At 40.3% G+C, this 21,747-nt stretch overlaps 1 protein-coding gene across 4 annotated transcripts in view; it reads right to left on the bottom strand.

Annotated features, from left to right (window-relative positions):
• The window catches only part of MEOX1 (mesenchyme homeobox 1), a 37,456-nt gene extending 16,697 nt beyond the window's left edge, over positions 1–20,759 (bottom strand). Inside the window, exons 1-2 of one of the 4 annotated variants that reach the window (XM_074223783.1) lie at positions 20,741–20,759; positions 16,530–17,038 (exon numbers count right to left, since the gene is read on the bottom strand). In XM_074223783.1, the coding sequence (XP_074079884.1) occupies positions 16,530–16,983 (454 nt within the window). In that variant the 5' untranslated portion in view covers positions 16,984–17,038; positions 20,741–20,759. Of the gene's footprint in view, positions 1–16,529; positions 17,039–17,453; positions 17,562–20,571; positions 20,706–20,740 lie in introns of those variants that run through there. The other 3 variants (XM_074223779.1, XM_074223782.1, XM_074223780.1) reach the window with 3 other exon arrangements.
• Between the last annotated feature and the right edge of the window lie 988 nt (positions 20,760–21,747).

Genomic DNA, 21,747 nt, shown 5'->3' with positions numbered 1-21,747 from the left:
AAACATGGGGAAAATGTGGAGGGAGGGGAAAATGTGGAGGGAGGGGGAAGTGAGGTGAAGAGGGTAAAGGGCTTAGGGTCATAGGGCCAGAAATGTTTGAGTCTCTGAGGATTCTTGGTCCTGACTGTCTGTCAAGGATCATTAACCATGGAAGAAATTACTCCAGCCTGCCTACTACTAAGTTGACTTGAAAGAAGCAAGGAGGTTTGCTCATCAGCCCAAGTAATGAGTTCCTTTACTTTCCATTGCTAGGTCAAGGAGACAGGTCAAGCCTGGACTAGGCTGGAGGCCACAGCTCAAGGGGATGGGGAAAGGTAGGGAATGGAAGTATGGGGGAGTAGGGTGGAAAGACATGTGGTGGGATCAGCTGTCACATACTCTACTTGGTTATAGATTCTGTCTCTTGGCCAAGTTTCTCAGTTTTTCCTCCAAAATTCCTAGGTGCTAACATCTACAATTCAACTATAGTGAGCTCTTTATGAAGGATAGACCCTGGGGAGAGGGTTAGAAGAGAGATTGAGACAGGAAGGGAGAGAGGATTGTGAGAGGCAGCAGGAAAGAGAGCAGCTGAAAAGATCTTGGCTAACTGAAGGCTGTACTTGGGTCCTGAACCTGGGATAGGGTTACCACCATGGACTTGGCCCTCCTAACATCACATAAACTGGGAGGTCCTGAGACTTGTAGAAAGCAATGGAAAACTCAGAAAATGAGGTTTTCTGCCTTAATTTTTCCACTTACCAACAAGGGAAAAATTCAATTTCTTTTAGTTTCCCCATATTTTAAATAGATATAATGCCCCTCTGAGTCTTTTCCTATTTACAAAATAGATATGATACTTGTTCTCCAAGAGTTGTTTTTGGTGGAAGAAAGATAACAAATGTAACTATAATAGAGGCATCTTGGGATAGTGAATAGACAGCCTGACCCTGGAACCAGGATAATCTGAGTTCAACTTCTGCCTTCAACACAAATTGACAATGTGGTCCTGGGTAATCTCTCAATGTTCTTAACAACTGTTTAATATTACATTTCAGAGAAGGCAATAACTTGCACCTGTAGAAGGAGTTTCTCCATTTGGGAATTTCCTATGATAATAAAATCACAGGTCTAATCACTAATCCCCTATGGAAAGAATTATAAAGCAAAAACCACACTCATACAAAAACCATACTCATATAACAAGTCCAAGTCTTGTTACAGTTTTATACTCTTAGAGCTTGGACTAAGATTTGAGGACACCCTGTATACAAAAACATAAATGTTCCAGCTTATGATGGAACCATACTGACCATTTATCTTCTACTTAGTACATGGGAAAATAAGTACTGGTCAACAAAGCCAGCTCCTTGTTCCCTTGCTATCCCATATCTCTTCCCTGAGGCAATGAGAGAGGATGGTCACTGGAGAGTCACAGGTGGAGGAAGAGTGTGGCTTTCACTTAGCCTGTGATTTCCTGACCAGAATAGGCCACAGGGTTGGCCTCCTTCTAACTAGGTCAAAGTCAACCTGTCTGAGACCACTCCTCATTTTCCATTTTTATATTTTATTACTGTTTGATTTGAGAGATGTAATATCATGGCTAAAATGTTCCACACCCCTCCTTCAGCCAGATGTGGAAGCCCTAGCCAGTCCTTTTTTTTTTTTTTTTTGGTTTTTGCAAGACAATGGGGTTAAATGACTTGCCCCGAGTCACACAGTTAGGCAATTATTAAGTGTCTGAGGTCGGATTTGAACTCAGGACCTCCTGATTCCAGGGCCTGTGTTTTATCCATTGTGTCTCCTAGCTATCCCCTATTTGTCTTTTCTCATAGCACAATAATATCTGATTAGAATTTTTGTAATTTTAAAATTCATTTCAAACAAATACAAAATAAGAAAAAATTGCCTCATACATAGCAGAACATAAGAAATTCAATATAAAACAATAAATTCCTTTTCAAGAAAATCTACATAATATTGTAGTATTTATGGTTTTCAAAGAACTGTAGTATTCATTGTTTTTGAAACTGTCCAGTTTTTCTGTTTCCTTATGTTTTCTTTTCTTCTCTGCTATGCACTTTTTACTTTATTTTTTTCCCTTCCCTCCTCAAACAAGGCTATAATTAAGTGCATATATGTATATATACATATACATATATTTATCTATTATATATATATATATATATATATATATATAATATACATATAGGTATACATATAGGTACTTGGGTGGAGAAGAGGGTAGAGCACTAGCCTTGGAGTGAAGAAGAGGAGAGTTCGAATATGGCCCAAGACACTTGACACAAGTTGTGTGACTACCATCTCCAATCATCCTGAGTCATATCTGGCCACTGGACCCAGATGGCTTTGGAAGAGAAAGTGAGGCTGGTGACTTAGCACAGCATCTCCTCACTCAAATTCAGTTCACAGATATCTATAAAGATACACACACACACACACACACACACACACACACACACACACACACATATATATATATATATATATATATAAATATATATATAATTTACTCATACACCTATAGGTAAGAACTACTATGCTTATATTTCTATTTGTCATCTGTTTCCCTGAAGGTTGACAGCATCTTCCTTCATAAGTCCAAGTTTTTTCAAGTTTTTTCTAAATCAACCAGCTCATCATTTATTCACCACAGCAGTATTCCAACCCAATCACATTCTAAGAGATTATCTATCAAAGTTCCCCCCATTTTTCTGCATTCCTTCTATGTTTGGTTGCCTAAAGTTTTTTATACAAGAACATTTTAATTTAAAATAATCAAAATTATTCTTTTTACACTTCAACAATTCTCTCACATTACACTGCAGTCTAAGATATGATACTACTGAATCTATTTCCTTTACATCTTTTTTTTTCCTCCTGGTTTCTTTGAAATTCCTGACCTTTTATTCTTTCAAATCAACTTTGTCATTATTTTTTCTACCTTAGTGAGATAATTTTTTAGTGATTTAATTGGTATGGCATTACCTAAATAGATTAGTTAGGTAAAATTGTCACTTTTTTATTATATTGCCTTTACCTACTTATGTACAATAAATATTACTTCAGTCATTTAGCTCTGACTTTATGTGTATAAAAATATGTTTATGTTTATATAGTTCCTGTTTCTGGTTTGGCAGAGATACTCTCAGATTATTTTATGCTGTTTAGTTATTTTAGGAGGTCTAAAATAATATTGAATAATATGACTGACAGTAGAATTTCCCTATTTTTTTTTATTAAATCTATTTTATTTGTTTATTTATTTATTTTTGGAAAGGCAATGGGGTTAAGTGACTTGCCCAGTTAGGTCATTAAGTGTCTGAGGTCAGATTTGAACTCTGGTCCTCCTGACTCCAGGGCTGGTGCTCTACCTACTGCACCACCTAGCTGCCCCTATTAAATCTATTTTATCTTTAATTTTTTCTGGGATCATGATTACTACTCCTGCTTTTTTACATAATAAATTCTACTCCTGACCTTTATTTTATGCTTGTGTGTAAAGCAGCATATTGTTGAATTCAAATTTTTAATTTATCAACTTCCATTTTATGGGTATATTCATCCCATTCACATTCTAAGCTATAATTACTTATTGTATATTTTCCTCCTTCCTATTTTTCCTCACTATACTTCTTACCCTATTCCTTTCTCTTCTCATTCCTTTGTTTTACTTCTACCTGCTACCTTGTCCTTCAATTCCTTAACCTACCCATCCTCCAAGAGTTCCTTAGTTTCTCCTATCCTATCCTCTTGCCCTTTTCTTTCTGAATTTAGAGGACTTTTATATACATACATACATACATACATATATACATACCCTTCTAGATACATACATACACACATACACACATATGATATTCCCTCTTTAACCCATTCCCACTGAGGGTAAAGTTTCAGCCTTCTCCCTACTAGCCTTTTCTGTATCAATTTTTCTTTTTCTGTCTGAGATAATTGCTTCTTTTTATTTCTCCCAGTTTTTTTTGAACATCATCCCAAACTCACTGCCTTTCAATACACCCATCCCATTTTTGCATTACTCAAATCTTTAGGAAACTTTTCCTAAGTCTGTCCTCCTTAGTCTCTCTCTCCAAACTCTCTATTCAGAACATCAGGGCAGGACTGTGGTGGGTTGTTCTGGGACAGAGTGAGAAACCCTTCTTTGTCTAAGGCTTGGGAAGACATGCAGATGTCTCTTGCAAAGATCTATTTAGCAGATCGATTGTCTCTAGCTGGCTGCGTCCTGGGGCTGGGATCAGCATTTCTTAGAGATCCTCCCCCCCCCCCCATGCTCTGCATAGCTGAACTAGAAATTCCTAACCATCCCTCCGGTTTGGTCATAAATCATTTGGTTTAGAGAGATGGAAAGGACTTCTTGTCAAATACCCTTTTTACAAATAGGGAAACTGAAGCCCAGAGAGGTTAAGTGATTTTTCCCAAAGGGCACACAAGATTTGAACCCAGGTCCTCTGATGCCAGATGTGGCTTCTGATGTCTCCCTGAGTTCTTGGTTTTTTTTTTTTTGTTGTTGTTGTTCTTTTCTTACATTATAAACATGAAGGATGCAGCAGATAGGGCCACAAGATGTGGTGTAGAGGAAAGAGTACAGACTGGGAGTCAAAAGGCTTAATAATAACAATGCTATACATGTCTAAATCTGATATTTACTATCTGTAGGACCTTGTTCTAATCCCTTCCCTTCTCTTCATCTTCAGATATAAAGACAGAGTTGGATTATATAGCTCTGAAGGTCTCTTCCAGCTTTAAATCTTAGTATACTATTGCACCAGGGAAGTCCTAGAGCCCCTCCTGTCACCCTCTTCTCTATATTCTCCACTTTCCTTCCACCAGATACCATTAAGCTGTCTGACCCCAGTGGGGAGAGAGAACATGATTTCCTGTGCTTTTCTCTTTCCTTCCCTACTGTAAATACAGATGGAGAATAAAAGGAGCAGGGAAGGCATTAGTCCAGGAAGAGATATTTATTGTTAGCATGGTTAGTCAGGAAGGGGGAATCCCAGGCATCACACCGACATTCCACATGACCTTGAGCTGCTTGGAAAATCCTCTTATAGATGCTTGGTTTTTAAAAATGTACTTCTTATGGCTAGTTTTGGAGGGAGAAGGGTTGGATTCAAAGTCCCATCTCTATTATATACAGTCAGCAGCAAATTTTTATTATAGTTTAGTTGTATATAATTCTTCATGACCCCATTTGGGGTCTTCTTAGTAAAAATACTGGAGAGCTTTGCTGTTTCCTTTTCCAGCTTATTTTCCAGATGAGGAAACTGAAGCCAACAGGGTTATTTGCTCAGGGTCACACAGCTATTAAGTGTCTGAGGTACATTTTAATTCAGGTCTTTCTGAATCTAACAGTCTAACCACTATACCACCTAAACTGCCCAAAACCTTTGGGACATGCTCTATGTGGGCATGGTTTCTTTCTAGATTGATAGCTTCTTGCAGATAATTTCATTTTTGTCTTTGTTCTCCCAGAGATCATAGTACCTGATATGTCGTTGGTGCTTAGTCAATGCTTGCTGACTGATTATAATGGAATTCTAGTGCATTTCTCCTGTTTCAGTTGCTCAGGGCATAGCAATAAATATATCTTCAAAAGTTTCAACAATTCATCACTGGCTGCTCCTGTTGGTGGGCAGTAGTTAATTGTCTCTAACTCCCATGCCAAGCCACAAAAGCCTTTATTTGGAAGGTTTACCCTAAGTCATTACAAGGGTCAGAGGGACTCATGTTTTTTGTTAGAGGAAGAGAATGGTACAGAGGTTCTCTGATGAAATCCTTGACTGCGCCCACACAGCTGCCAGTGGGATGTATATGTCTGTGTTATTGTGGTTCCTATGTTCTTTTATTCTGTGGAAGGCTGATTATTTCGTAAAGGGCTGTCACTTCTGGCAGTCTCACTTAAGGTCAGCATTTTATCATGGCTGAAAGAAGACTCAAACTCTAAGTGGCCATACCAGTGACCATCTCAAACCCATGAAGTTCAACCTCAGTACCAGGCAGTGGATCATTTTGGAAATAATACCTCACACTAATAGGAAAACATGCTTCCTGCCTTTCAATAAGGAGGTGGTGGACTATAGATGAGGAATGAGGCATGCAATGTCAATGTGTTGATTTATTTAATTGTACTTCTGTGCTACAAGGGAGAGCTCTAAGTGGGAACAGGAGGGGAGCATCATTAAGAAGTGAGTGGTATGAAAAAGAGGGCATCAATCTAAGTCTGGAAGGGATCTCAGGTTATCTTGTTTAACTCTCTTATTTTACAAATGAGGAAACTGAGACCCAGAGAAGGTAAATGACTTTCTCTTGGTAACATATAGTTAGAGTAAAAGGAGGAAGAAAGGAAAGAAAAAAAGAAAGGAAGGCAGCGAGAAAAGTAAGAAATAAAGGAAGAAAGGGGGAAAGGAAGGAAGAAAAGAAAGAATGAAAGGAGGAAAAAGGAAGAAAGGGAAGGAGGAAGGGAGAAAGAAAAAGAATGAAAGGAAGGGAGAAAAGGAAGGAAGGAAGGAAGAAATAAAGAAATAACATTTCATCTTGAAGAAAACATTGCTGCTCCATTGCAAAGAAAAGAAACTTTTTAAGGTTATAGGATCATGGAAGTTGAGATCTAGACCTAGAAGTGGCCTTAGATATCGTCTAGGTCAATCTCCTCAGGAAACTGAGACCAGAAAGATTAAGTGACTTGTCTGAGGTCACCTGAATTGTAAGTAGCAGAGTCAGAATTCAAATTCAGGTTCTCTGATTCCTTACCTTGATAACCATGAATGGGGACACCAGTATTAGCAGATTATATAAAAATAAAGGGAGAGAAAGAATAAATAAAATAAAAAGGAAAGAGAATCCATGTGGAAGGGGGAAAGTCAGGAATTGGTGTCTACTTAAACTTCCAGGGAATGATAGATGAGAAGATGAAATAAGGTGGGGACAGCAGAGGGTAGGGAGTAAGGTGTGATAGATCAGCAGTGTTAAATAAGACAGGGAGAGTTGGGATGAGTTGGGATGGGTTGAGAACCTTCGTGGTCAGCAGGATTGGGAAAATGACTGTGAGGTGAGAGGTTATCTCCTAGTAGGGGGTAAGGTCAGCTGGGAACACTGGGAGGGGAAAGGGAGTGGGGGATGGGTTGAGGCCCCCTCTGGCTTTGTTTATTTTTATAAGTTCCAGATGCTGTTCTTAGCTGTCACTGAAGGAAATGGCATGCTTGAATGCTGGGGCCTACTCACACCATTTCTCTGGATTTTTGGTTTGAGGGAAAAGAAAGATGTAAAAAATAAGAAACTTTAAAAAAAGGAGAAGGGAGTCTTTCCTGGCCTGTAGCTCAGGAGCCAGTTTGGCTGGGAAGGCCTCACTCTGATGGCTGGGGCCTGACTGGGAAGGTGAGCCTGCTCACATTGGGAGGAATATCTTTTTGGAGGGCTGCCAATTAGAAGCAAGTTTATTATGAGGCAGCAGCCCTCCAGATCTGCTCATATCCCTAGGGTTTAATCCTTCCCTTTCTCAGGGCTGGGAGCAGCAAACAGATGAGTTTGGGAAAGGTTTTCAACATTTTAAAGCCAAGGAAGGAAGAAAACAATCTTTAAACAAAACACCTTTATACAGTCAGTGTGATTCAGGGGAAGGAAGGGTGAATTCCATTGGAGTCAGAGGTCTTGGATTCAAATCCTGTATTCAGTCACTTTATTGGACCTCAGGTTTCTATTCTGTAAATTGAGGGGTTAGATGAGGTGACTTCTCCCTTTGGTGTGGACCTTGAGGATGGGTCTAGAACTATTGAAAGTCTTTAAAATGACTCAATCTAATAAATAAATATAGATTAATAAATTTGTTTTTATATATATATATAAAATATATGTATATATAAAATGTATCCATCTATCAGCTAGTTGCACAATGGATACAGTGCTGGATCTGGAGTCAGAAAACAGCTGAGTTCAAATCCTACCTCAGACATTCACTTGCTGTGTGATCCTGGGTAAATAAGTTAACTGCTCCGTGCCTCAGTTTCCTCTTCTGTTAAAATGGGCATAACAATAATACTTACTGGTTGTTGTGAGGAGATATTTATAAAGAATTTTCTTTGCAAACCTTAAAGTGCTAGCTATTATTATACACACAAGAATATATATTCACTACCCTATGCATACACATATGTGTATATAATTATATACATATGTATATTACCATTTAGAAAAGGCTAGATTCAAACAGTTCTCTCTCTCTCTCCCTTCTTTCCTTTCCCTCCTATGTCTTCTCTTTCTCCCCCTTTTTTCTCCTCTATTCCACCTTCTCCCTTCCCTTTTTCCTCCCTCCTCTTTCCTTCTCTCTTTCTGTGTTACATCCCATATATATAATATATATATAATCATATGTGTATATACTTATACATACCAGTTTGAATATCTGTTAAATAATGAATATTTGAAAATATTTATAAAATGGTGAAATACATTCTAAATACATTCTTCCTCTCTAGCTTTAAGTCTGGCAGTCTATGGGCCTAAGTCACTTAACCTTTCTAGGCCTCAGTTTCCTCAAATGTAAAATGAAGGAATTGGACAAAATGTCCTTCAAGACCCTACCTACCTTGAAATCTATGATTCCACATTTATCAGTGTGAAAAATTCCTACTGTAGAAACATATTATACCTGCGTAGATGGACAACTGGTCTGAAACTGAGGTTTTAAGAGATTTGCCTGAGGCACTGGGAGATTCTCTGACTTGTTCATAATGACCCTGGTCTTCTGACTCCAAAGCCTCTCTCTCTCCATAATACCACTCTGTTTCTCCAATAGATAATAGGTCTTGAATATATATATATATATATATATATATATATATATATATGTATATATACACACATATATATATATTTTTTTACTATTTTACAAATGTTTGTAAACGTGGTTGAGAAGTAACTAGTATATACTTATTTAATGAATTCACAATAACTTTTTTCCTACTGTATTTTTTCTTTTCTATTTTTTAAGCATTTGAGGTTAAGGAACTTGCCCAGGGTCATATGACTAGTACATGACTAAGGCAAAATTTGAACTCAGATCCTCCTGACTCCAGAGCTGGTGCTCTAATCCACCGTACCTTTTAGCTGCCACCAGTGTATTTTTTAAATCAAGACAAATGAATGGGGGGTGGGGATGGGGTGGGGTGGGGGAGGGTGGCAAGAAAATTTTAGACATAAAAAAGCTGTTTTCCTATTGGAAAAGATTGGGGAAAGTGCTTGGCTAAGATGCCACATGTCCTGTAAACATGGGAAGGGACAGAGAGAGAGTGCTATATATCAAATTAACATTTATTAAGTGACCTTAACATCCAGGAACTGGTTTCTTATCTATAGTCCATTATTAAGTTATTAAAACTTAGCTGCTTCACTAGTAAACAATAAACTTTTCTCCTTAACTTTCTCTGGTCTCCCTCATGTTGTAGTGGCTCCAAGGCAGGACTAATAATAGATCAGGAAGACCTGGGTTAAACCACTCCTTAGTCCCTTCCAGCTCTCAATCTATTCTACCCACAGCCTTGGATCTTAATTTCATCTTCCTCCCTGAGGGCTGTAAACCTAGAGAAGGGATTTCTAGCCTGCCTGCAGCTGTGTAGTCATTCAAATCAACTTCCGGCTGTCTCTTGTTTGGGAGAGGGAAAGGGGGACTAGTGAAGGAAGGGAGGGAGCAGAGTAGCAGAGAGTGTTGATAACTGCCTGAGGAAGGTCAAATAGGGCAGAAACTCCCAGGCAATCCCTGCAAAATCCAATGTCGGACACTTGACTCCCATCCTACCCCATTTTCAATTAATACTGGCATCTATCTGCATCAGGTTTTCCATATAGGATAAGTCAAAAATTAGAGAAAAACACTCAGGTTTACCAAAGAGATCTCAAAAATCATCAGTTCAACCCCTCACCACCTGTATTTATTATTATTTTGCAGAGTTAAAAACAACAACTAATCCAAACTTAAGATCCAGAGAAGGGTGATGACTTGCTTAAGGGTGTATAGCCAGTAAATGACAGGATGACAGGGTTGGCACCTGGATCTCCCTAGCCCCTACTCTCATACTGCTCCCAGTTTCATTTAGCATTCTGATGGAGAGAATTAGAAAACTGTTTTCCAGCTGATGCTCTCTTTTGCCTATTGAGTTTTTGGGGACGCAGATTTTCCAGTTTTCATGGGGCATTTAGGTCATCACAAACACAATAGTACTGAAATGCTAACTCATTTCTCCTTTTCTTGATCCTTGTAAATATCAATGAATATTCTGAAGTTGAAAAAAGGAAGACTTTTCCATTGGTTTCTGTTCTTGTGGAGGAACTGAATTTCTGGGGCCACAGGATCTTCAATTTAGAGATAGAACAGACTCTAGGGGACAGCTAGTGCCACCCCTTTATTTTCTAGATGACAAAACTCAGGTCCATTGTGAGGAAATAACTTGACTAAAGGCAAGTACAGTGAGTTTGAATTTGAACCCAGATCCTCTAACTCCAAAGTTCAGAAATACTCTTTCCAATACACCTTCCTCTTTCTCCATCTTAATTCTGCACTTGTGTTGCTTTGCGTTATTTATGCTTTAGAAGTAAGCCTCATTTGGTTATTAATAGTTGAGGGATTTTTTTTGCCTAAGTTTTCCAAAGTCCCTTAATGTTCCCTTGCTGTAGTCAGAATCTTCCCTATCTTTTCATAGAATTTTGTTGTTCAATTGTGACCCCATTTGGGGTTTTCTTGGCAAAAATACTGGGGTGATTTGCCATTTTCTTCTTCAGCTCCTTTTACAGATGGAGAAAGCAAGTCAAACAGGGTTAAGTGACTTGCCCAGGGACAAAGAGCTACTAAGATTGAAGTTGGATTTGAACTCAGGTTTTCGTAACCCAAGGGCCAATGATCTAATTGTTCCTTTAAAAAAAAGATAGTTATACTTAAAATTACCCTCTAGAGAAATGTGAAACTTGTCTCCGAGTAGATGACTCTGGTACTAAGAAATTTTCCTATCCCAAGAACCCTTCAAATGTCACTTTGCGTTCAACCCTTAAGATACTGAAAGCTAAGTATCCAACAATGGGTGATAGTGGCCAGGAGGAGTTTGCTGCTCTGTGCAAGGAAATCAATAGACTGAAGTAACTGAAGGTGCTGCCTAGGGAAGTAGTGAGGTTCCTGCCTCTGTAGGTCTTCCAGTTCTGTGGATGATGGTTTGTTAGCAGCATTGCAGAGGGAGTTCTCTTGGGTTAGGTGGCTTCTGATGTCCCTTTCAGCTGATATCCTGTGTAATCTGAAGCTGCAGCCCAGACGATGGCTTAAAATGGGTCTTTTTCTTTCTCACTGACCCTTGCCCCTCTTGGTGCTAGTTTTATGTCTGAGGCATATTTTACTGCCACAAGCTCTGTGCCTTTCTCAGACAACTGAAAGCTTAAGTACTGCTTTGGTTACTGTATCCTACAGGTACCCAGAGCAGAAGATATTCATTCCCAAGAAACTCTCACTTTAAAAAGACATATGTCTATGTCGTCTCCTCTTCCTCTTAGAATACGAGCTTCATCAATGTTTCATTTGTCTTTATTGTATTTTATCCCCAGCATCTGGCACAGTGCCTGTTATATAATAGGTGCTTAATTGATAACAAATGCTTATTGATTGATGGATCAGAACCACCAAGAATAAAAGCAGCGCCAAGGATGAAGAATATGTGAACAGTCAAATATATGTGTGCTCTGAGAATGGAGGGTGAGGCTGACTGGTGTCAGACTTGATTAAAGCAGGGAAGAAATGTGATTGGGGAAGAAGGGCAGAGTTAGGCTCTAGACAATTAGGGTTTTACATATGATTGAATTTATATTAAATGAAACAGGCAAATGTTAAAATTCTTTCCCTTGAACTCTACTTTGGCAATTTCTTTCACAATAATAAATTCAATTGACTTATAATTTTTTTGGGAGGGGACTCCTACTGTTCAGTTAGTTTAGACAAACAAATAGCTGTCACCTCTGAGGGGTATTGACTTTGATAACAATGAGATCCTTGGAAGAGTTCCATATAAGACAACATCGCATTTCATAAGTGAATAGATTTATAGAAGAGAGAAACTTTAAGAGGACATTGAATCTAACTTTCTCATTCTACAGATGAGGAAAGTTGTCAAGTGACTGACCAAGGATCACATATGTATGATTCAAGCCAGGTCATCTTAGCTTCAATGTATTTTACAATTATTATCTTATTTAATCCTCACAACAACCCTGGGAGGTAGGTTCTGTTGGTATTCTTATTTTATAGTTGAGGAAACTGAGGCAGATGAAAAGTTAAGTGACTTGTACAGAGTTAACTATCCACTATGCCATATATATATATATATATATACATATATATATGTATATATATATATATATATATATATATATATATATAAAATGACAATAAGTGGAGACTGAACTAACAGAACTGAGTAGCCAATTAGTAGTATGTCTGAGCAGTGGCATTGAGAAGCCTTTTCTTTAATAGACTTGAGATCTCTGAGTGGAGTGAAGCCAGTTTGGCTCTCAGGAGGACAGTAGGTGGAAAAGGAGAGGGAAAGCAAAGGTCATATACTATTTAATCTACCAACTGTTCAGCCACCTCTTAAAAGATTTTGCTAGTAAAATATGATTGAGGGGCAGTGGACAGAGCACTGGCCCCTGGAGTCAGAGGTCCTGAGTTCAACCTAGCTTTATGACCTTGGGCAAGTCACTTAAGCCCATTGCCTTATAAAAGCTAAAAAATAAAAGATGAATGAGATACCTTCTTCAGTATCTCTTCTTTCCTACCTCTGCCAACCAGATCCCTGGAAGAACCTGAAAGACTCCAGTTGATTTAACTCCCTGAATTTCAGGATAGAGTAGTGGTTATGCATATCTTAAAGGCAGGGGCTATTCCTTATTCATCTCCAAAGCTTCCATGACTAACCCCCATTAGTTAAACTATTTTGTGATTCTAGGGATAAGAGATAACTACATGTTGAATTACTTGGGGGTCAATGGTAGGATGAAGGAGAAGTGTTGTCTTTGGGATAAGATCTGTTTATTTGGAGCTGATATGCACCTGCTTAGTTTGGGAAAAATTCATATTTGGTCATAGATTTTGAGCTAAAAGGGACATTTGAGGTCATAGGGTCATCTATTTGGAACAGAAAGTTTCTTCAAGGTTATCCAACTCAACCTCCTTTTTGAGGAAATTGAGGCTCATAAAAATTAAGTGGTGTGACCAAGTTCACCTAGTGGTAAACATCTGAAGGAGGGCTAATACTCTTTCTACTATACTACACTGCCTCCCTAGTAATCATGGGGGGGGGGGAATTAGGGTAGAGGGGTTTGGTTATTGATTTCAGTCCCCTCCACTTATAGAAGAGGAAAACAGATTTAGAAATGTTAAGGAGTTTGCCAAAGATCATAGAAATAGTAAAAGGGAAAGGTGACATTTGAACTTGGATCTTCCAATTGCAATTCCAGTATTCTTTCTGCTTCACCAAGGTATCTCAGAGGATAGAGCTGGACTTCAAGACAGGAAGACCTAAGTTTAAATCCAGACTCAGTTCGACTCTGTGCAAGTCACTTAAACTCTTTGTCTACTTCAGTTTTCTCAGTTGTAAAATGGAAATAATAATAGCACCTACCTCCCAGGGTTGTGAGGGTCAAATGAGATAATAATTGTAAAGTGCTTTGTAAACACCATTACAGTGTGTGGCACATAGCAAGCATTATATAAATATTGTCGTCATCATCATCATCATCATCATCATCATCATCATCATTGTTGTTATTATACTTTTAAACATAAGATGACATTTCCTGTGTTGGGTTGGTTAATAATTCTGGGACAATATGGAAGTGAATGAAATACCAGGGCCACTGACAGCCTCACCTCATAAATATGTGCTGTTTTTCCCAAGGAGGACCAGACAACAGCACCAACCCACCCTGTTACAGAAAAAACAACTCAGAACATATGGTCTCCTGATGGCTGGTCAGCAACATCACCTCCATAGATGGAGACCTTGTTATTGCAATGACTTTCTAAACAAAATTACTCCATGTGTTATTTGTATAATAATAAAACCAGAAATAACACAGAGGAGCATTCAACCATACTCAATGAAGTAGCCTTGCCATTTGCAAGCACCACTGGAATATTTAGCCATCTACAGCAATGAAAAATAATTGGAGCAAATTTGTCAAATCCTGACCAACTATTGGGCTTACCCTGTCCCATCCCAGTCTGTTTTTATTCACTATTCTACTATTCACTATTCTACTGGAAACCATTTATAACTTCCCTTTTCAGAAATCGAGAGAGATGTAAGAGAAACAGTGGGAATGCAAAATGAGAGCCTTCCAATTTAATGCAGGAGCCGACTAACTTAAAGTTATTGGATGAAGACAAGGGGAACTGATATCTTAACTCACAGAGTTCTAGGAAAGGTGGGAAGGTTATTCTGATCACTTGTGGAGGTAATAAAGGGTCACCTCTGCTTAGCATACAGGGATACACTTGGCAAAATCTATTGATATATGCAAAAGTATTACATCTAATTGAGATTTTAGAGATTATTTAATAAGATGATTTTTAAAAAACATACACTGTGCCATTGCTTTTAAAGAAAGGAAATTATTTCTTTGGAGTCTTTAATTGTTCTGTACACCATGTAGTGAGGCAGTATTGCATTGTGTCTATTTGGTGCCTTAAAGACATCAAGTATTACCTCTAGCACATACTGGCTGTATGACAGTGGGTACTTCTATGTTTCAGGAAACTTTCTAAGACTATAATTTTATCAATGAGGATAGATTCTTAGGCAGCTAGGTGGCTCAGTGGATAGCATTCTGGATCTGGAGTCAGAAAGACCTGAGTTCAAATTTGACCTCAGACACTAGCTGGGTCATCCTGGGTAAATCACTTAAGCTTGTTTGCCTCATTTGCCTCGTGTGTAAAATGAACTGGAGAAAGAGATGGCAAATAACTATTATCTTTGCCAAGAAAACTCCAAATGGGATCCTAAAGAATCAGACACAACTGACAACAAAAGGCTTAACTTAAGGCATCATCAAAGCTACTCTCTGTCAGGTAGTTCTAGTCCTCCAATATACCAATATAGATTACTAGCTTTGGAATCAGGGTCAGCTCCAAGGTTCATTCTGCCCACTTGCCTTCAGTCCAAGGATTTCTGACCTCAACCCTGTGTTTTCACAATGAAATAGTTTTTCCTGCTTCTGATCATAATCCTGGGTAGTCCCCTAGATCATTCAGCTTTCTTTTTGTGGTAAATGAGTTTGCTTTTTGGGTATCTTGACAGAAAGTGGTGCCATCTTCCCCCACATTTGTGCCAAGGTGAGAAATGAGACAGACCCTCTACATTTCCTGCCCTGTGCCAGACCATTCTGAATCATTGCCTAGTGATACTAGCACTCATTCATTCCTGCCCCCAGTCTCTTTTATCTCCCTAGATGACAGAGCTCAGAATAGTATTTGCAAATCACAACACTCTGCTTTAGACATGATGTAAAACTTCTTCAAACTAAAGTCATACTAAAGTGACATGGGCTATTGAGTTCATTCTCACCAGAGACCTTCAAACACAGGCTGGATAACCATTCATCTGATGTGTGGAAGACACGATTCTTTTACAGTTATGGCTATGGAGGTCCCCTCTAACTCTGAGATGCTAGGATCTTTCCCCTTTCACCAGGTTCATGGGATTCTGACCTAGACTAACCATTCCTTAAAACACCAAGGGACATGACAATTTATGTTATTGCGGTTTCCTCTCCCTCATCCCCTATGAGTCACATCTTTCTCCACCCCCCCCCCCCCAATTCTCCATTCATTCTCTTGCAGTCAGCTCTGCCACACGGTCTTATTGGGTTGATAGTCAAAAATGCTGAATGGAGAGTTTTGACTGAAGTCCCAAATCCAAATAATTGTCAAGGGTGTGACTGCCAACCCAAGGGGATATTAATTTTAGGCAAGTAGTCACTGAGTTCCAAGTGTCCCTTGCTTCTCTAAGGATTGACTATGTGTGATGTCTACCTTATGATTTAGGGTCTCTTCAGAGTCAGGTGGGGGTTGAGCAGGCTAGGGAAAAAGGGGGACTCAAAGGCATTGTGGTAGCACCTGGAGGGTCAATTCCAGTTTCCTGTTTTTTCCTGAGTTTCACTGTTGTCTGGCTGTCTATCCTTCCCTTGAGTCAAGAGACTATTTGACAGGATTTAGACCTTAGAAATTGTCTTTCCTTCTCTTCACCACATATCCTTTCCTTGGCACAGTGTTTCCATGGAGTGTAGAATCCTAGAGTAAAAACTTTTTAAACTAGAAAAGGCATTCGGATCATCCCATCCAACCCTCTGACTTGGAGAAGAGTACTTATCCTGACATTATAGTCTAGGTAACTAGGCCCAGAGAGGTTGAATAATTTGCTCAAGGTCACACAGCTTATCGGTACCCATGTGCCTGGCCCTCCCATCTCTCCCATGCCACTTACCTGAATTCTCCTTTTTCCTTTTTGCTGATTTTTTCTCAGTCTCATTGGCAGTGGTACCAGCGACCCCATAGTCCTCCCCTAGGCTCCCTACAGCATCCATGAGGCCAGGGCTGCTTTCACCTACCTCCCCAGAACTCAAGGTTGGGCCTGGGGTGAGTCTTCTCCGGGCCTCAGAACCAGGGAAGTGCCAGTCAGGGGGCTGAGGAAAGGCAGGGTGCTGGTCAGCAAGGAGCCTCTCCTCTCGGGGCAGGCTATGGGGAGCAGCGGCCAGGCAGGAGGCAGAGAAGTCAGGGTACGCAGGGAAGTCTGGTTTCTGGTGGAAGGAGAATGGAGCAGGAGGGTAGTGTGGCAGTGTCATTGGCCCGCTGACCTCAGAATGGGGGCTCCGCAGGCAGCCCCACAGTGGGGCTGGAGAATGGGGCCCCCTCATACAGCTGTTGGCTGTCGAATCCATCTGCGTCTCCGGCTGCGATGCTGGGCTCAGTCCTCTCACGAGTTCAGTTGTTGCCCTTTATAATTCAGATTTTTTTTTTAAAAAAAGGAAACCACAAAAAATACAAACCACTTAAGACAACAGAACACCCACCCAAATAATCCCCAAACAAAATCTCTTCACACACACACACACACACACACACACACACACACACACAGAGACACATCAAATCTCTCTCTCTCTCTCTCTCTCTCTCTCTCTCTCTCTCTCTCTCTCTCTCTGTCTCTCTGTCTCTCTCTCTGTCTCTCTGTCTCTCTGTCTCTCTGTCTCTCTGTCTCTCCCTCTCTCTCTCTCCCTATACAAAACTTCAGTCCCTAACTTCCCACTCTCTAACGAGTCAGCCTGTTTATTTTGGTTCTATTGTAAATGTATTTGTTGGGAAGCGGTGGATGTCAATGAACATTTTCACTGTCCTGGCTTAGACCCACCGGCTGGTTAGGAGTCGCTGAACAGCCCAGCCCAGCCCAAACGTACTTCCCAAGACTTGAGACTCCTGTGAAAGGCTGGTCGGGGGGGGCTGGGGAGACACTTTTTAAATACTCTGGTGGGGAGAGAATGACAAGTTTCTGAAGTGAAATGTGAGAGAGGGGAAGGAGGGGTTAACCTGCACACATTAGATCCTCCAACCAAAGCAAAGCAGTCAGCTATTAATCATCAGAAACCTTATATGCACATCTAATGGGATTTGCAGATGGAGACTTTTTAAAGAAACATTGTATGTATTTTTTTTTTAAAGGGGAGAGAGCAGCGCACACATAGAAAGTCTTTCATGTTTCCCTGTAACACTATTAAGTTATTTTTATTGCACTGTTAACAAAATTCCCCGAGTCTTGGATTTGGAAAAAGCCTCAAACCAGATCCAGAATCCATCTGATGCCAAATTCTAGGGAATAAGAAGCAAGAGACAAGCTTGCTGACTACATTTAATTTAAAGGCCATTCTCCTATGGACTTCAGAAGGCAAAATTATTTCTAAGTGATTTTGTCCAGATCTTGATAGAGGACCATGTTAACCTAGATATAAAGAGATGTTCAGACACCTAAAGAATACCAGATTGGTTCATTTTCTCAGCAACTTGCCACAAGAATGGATACTTTCCTTCCTAACAGGAGACATTCTCTCTGATTTGCTAAGGCATCCTTTTTAGGTAGTAAGGCTGGTTCTTCCTCACACTAACAGGATTCTCAGAAATTTCCCAAGTCCTTATGGAAAGGACTCCCTCTGCATCCATGCTGCCTTCCCTCTTTCCTTCCCCATCTTCTTAGTTCCTCCCCATCCTTGACTTTTTATATAGTCAATGCTTTTTACCATCTGTGATGGAAAAGGGAGAGAGAAGACCTGACTTCTTCAAAGGAATTATCTTTGGCAAAGGGGTTATAAACTGTGCCTGGACAATTGCCTATAATATTACTATAAGCTCCTATCTTCTAATGTTTTAACTGTGGGCTTTTTAACTAGTTGTAACTGAGATCTGAAATCTGGGGAGATATCATTCCCTGAGTGATATTTCAATCAAGCCCATCCTTCCATGTTATGCTTCATGTACTGCAGCACTCCTAAAAAGTTATTGTCATTTCTCAGAGAAATAATACTCTGAACCCATGGGGAGAACTCCTCTCTCACAGATGGGGAGCTGGGTGACTGGTGCCATCTGGAATGTCTCCATGGGCCAAAGCAACAGAAATGGGTCCAGAAAATGTCAACAAATTGAAGTCTGAAGGGTAGTCTTTAACTTTGTCAATGCTGGTATCATGGAGCCTGAGGGATGCCCCAAGCTGGGAGCTCCAGGGATCTTAACTCTGCGGCTTGACAGAAGAGTGAATGGAAAGGTGGGGGGAGGTCTCATTAGGCAGGCTTTGGTAGAATTGGGTGTGAAGTCACATCTTTTAAGGCAACATGGAAGTTTGAGGCAGCTCGTTGGTTAATACTAAGCACCCAGTGAGGGCAGAATTCTGAACATCATTGTCAATGAGTGTTTTTATGTATGCATGGGGGGAGGATGCATGATATTATAAGGGTTCCTATTGGTCAAGCTTAGGTAAGAAAAAGACATCATTCTTTTTCTCTGGGACTTAACAACTTAGTTGGGGAAGTGGGGTATACCTGAATGAAAAAGCACTATATCATCTTAATATGGTGCAAACTGAGTGTTTTAGGACTAAGGGGACTCAGAGGCAACATGTGATCAAAGGAGGGTATAGCTCCTCATGAAAGTCTTCCTAGAAGGAAATGACTTTGAAAGGAGATGAGGGGCTTGGATTAGCATAAAAGGGAATTCCAGCACATAAGAATGACGTGTGTGTGGTGTGTGTGTGTGTGTGTGTGTGTGTGTGTGTGTGTATAAATATATAAAATAAAATTTGTCCTTCATTTTTGAAGAAGACCATGATATCAGGGAGATGATGCCTTGACAAGCAGGTGAATTGAATTTGAGTGAGGGGGTGCTATGCTAGGTCGCTAGCCTCAACTTTCTCCTTTAGAGTCATCTGGGTCCAGTGGCCAGATATGAATAAGGATGACTGGAGATGGCCCTGGATGCGAGGCAATCACGGTTAAGTGACTTGCCCAAGGTCACGTAGCTAGTAAGGGGCAAGTATCTGAGGTCAGATTTGAACTCCTATCCTCCCAACTCCAAGATCAGTGCTTTATCCACTGTGCCATCTAGCTGCCTTTAAGTCATATGTAGTGAATTCGGGTGAGATGCAGATTAAAAATCTCTGGCATTTACTTAGTTATATGATCCCAAGCAAGTCACCTAATCTTTCTTAACTTTAGTTTCCTTAGCTATAAAATGAGAATAATAGAAGCAGCTAGGTGGTACAGTGAATAGACCACCAGCCCTGGAGTCAAGATGATCTGAGTTCAAATGTAGCTTCAGACATCTGATACTTACTAATTTGTGATTTTGGAGAAGTCACTTTTCCCCACTAGAAATGGGGTTATTATGTCTTCTACTGATCTCTCTTACATGGTTGTTGCGATCCAGGATAAATGACATAATCCTTATCAACTGTTTTGGAAACCCTGCAATCCTACTTATTTATTGTTGGCTAGGACTTGTGATTTCACTGGTAGGGGTCACTCCTAATGAGGAAAATACCTCTACCAACTGCATGCAGGTCAGCACCTGCAACCCTGATAGAGTTGCCTGTGGGTGCCAAGTGATTAATCCCTTGTCCAGGGGCAGGGGTAGGATCTGAACAGTGGTTTTCCTGATTCTTAGGTCAGCTGTCCATTCATTATTGCTTCTTTGTAATATTCTTTTTTCTTTTAGGTTTTTGTAAAGCAAATGGGGTTAAGTGGCTTGCCCAAGGCCACACAGCTAGGTAATTAAGTGTCTGAGGCTGGATTTGAATGTAGGTACTCCTGACTCCAAAGCCGGTGCTCTATCCACTGTGCCACCTAGCTGCCCCTGTAATTATTCTTTATAGGCCTTATTGCCTATCTGGTGTTATCATCATCATTGTTGTTACTGTTATAATTGAGCACACATAGGCTCAGGGTTATTCTCTGGAAGCAGCTGAATACTAAAGTATGTTAGTGTACCTGTCTTCCTTTGCCTGTTAGCTTCATAGACCTTTTCATAATCTCTGAAGAGTTAGGTTCTTCCACAAGATAATAAAAGTGTCCTCTAATATAGTTTCTCCTTCTTGGCTTCTAATATAGTTTTTCCTGGTTGGCATGGGCCTAAAAAGGCCGAATGTCTCCCACTCACCTGTCATCAAGGCTGAGAACATCTCTACTGATTCCAAGCACAGCACTCTAACCACTACATCACACTGCCTCTGTGGTTCCGAATCATGGTCTGTAATAATAAACCACATGATTGTTGTTCATTCTAAAGGAAGAAGAAGGAAAAGGGAAAGTCCAAAGGAATTGTATCAGATTGTGAGCTCTTAAAGCCAACTATGGGAGGATGGAAAGGAAATGCTCCTGGGCAACACAGAAAAGCCTTTCAAGAGCAGGATCATTGACTTGGGAATGGTTATGTTTGGATCATTGACCCAGACTTGAGGGGCTGGTTTGCCCAGAACCCAAATGCTACCCTACATTGTCTAGAGAAGTCCATCACTCATAATGCCCTTCTGTGCTTTCTCTTTCTCCCTTGGGCTTGGCAGTAGGACTTTGGAATGGGATGTGAGCAGTGGGGTGAATGGAGAAGAGGTAGGTGGGTAGAGGGCAGTGCTCTTGGTGGTGAGAATGTGCTGGCCTTGCAGCCCCCTGACAGCCCCCTCAGCAGCTGCCTGTGTCTGTCAGTAGCCCCTCAGGGGGGGGGTTGTTTGCCCTCTATATCTTTCTGACAGTTGACTCTTCTGAAACCAGAAAAAACAACAATTCCCCCTTGTCACTGAAACCCATTTGTTAGATGCTGCTGGGGACTGGCACCTTTAACCTTCTTAAAGTCAACATTTCCCTTGTCAGTATCTAGGTCTGGCTAAGAGGCCAAGATGGATGGAAAATGATTGTTTGCAAAAGAAACTCCTTTAGTGAGACCAACAAACTGAACTAGGGGTTTCCAAAAAAGGAGCAAAGGATACCAAACTTAACAATTCCACTTTTTAGGGTCATGGGAGGATGGGAGAAGAGAGTCAGCAAGGTGGGGACATGGCCTAGGTTCATCCTGGCAAATCAGCATGGTAGAATGACACAAATGTGAGTAATGAGTAACCAGAGAGCAGAACATGATGAATGAATGAAGAAGATGAGGGAAATGGCAGTGAT

The sequence above is a fragment of the Macrotis lagotis genome, chromosome 2, assembly GCF_037893015.1.
Source record: "Macrotis lagotis isolate mMagLag1 chromosome 2, bilby.v1.9.chrom.fasta, whole genome shotgun sequence".
Taxonomy (NCBI): domain Eukaryota; kingdom Metazoa; phylum Chordata; class Mammalia; order Peramelemorphia; family Peramelidae; genus Macrotis; species Macrotis lagotis.
This window is presented reverse-complemented; position numbering and strand designations above follow the sequence as displayed.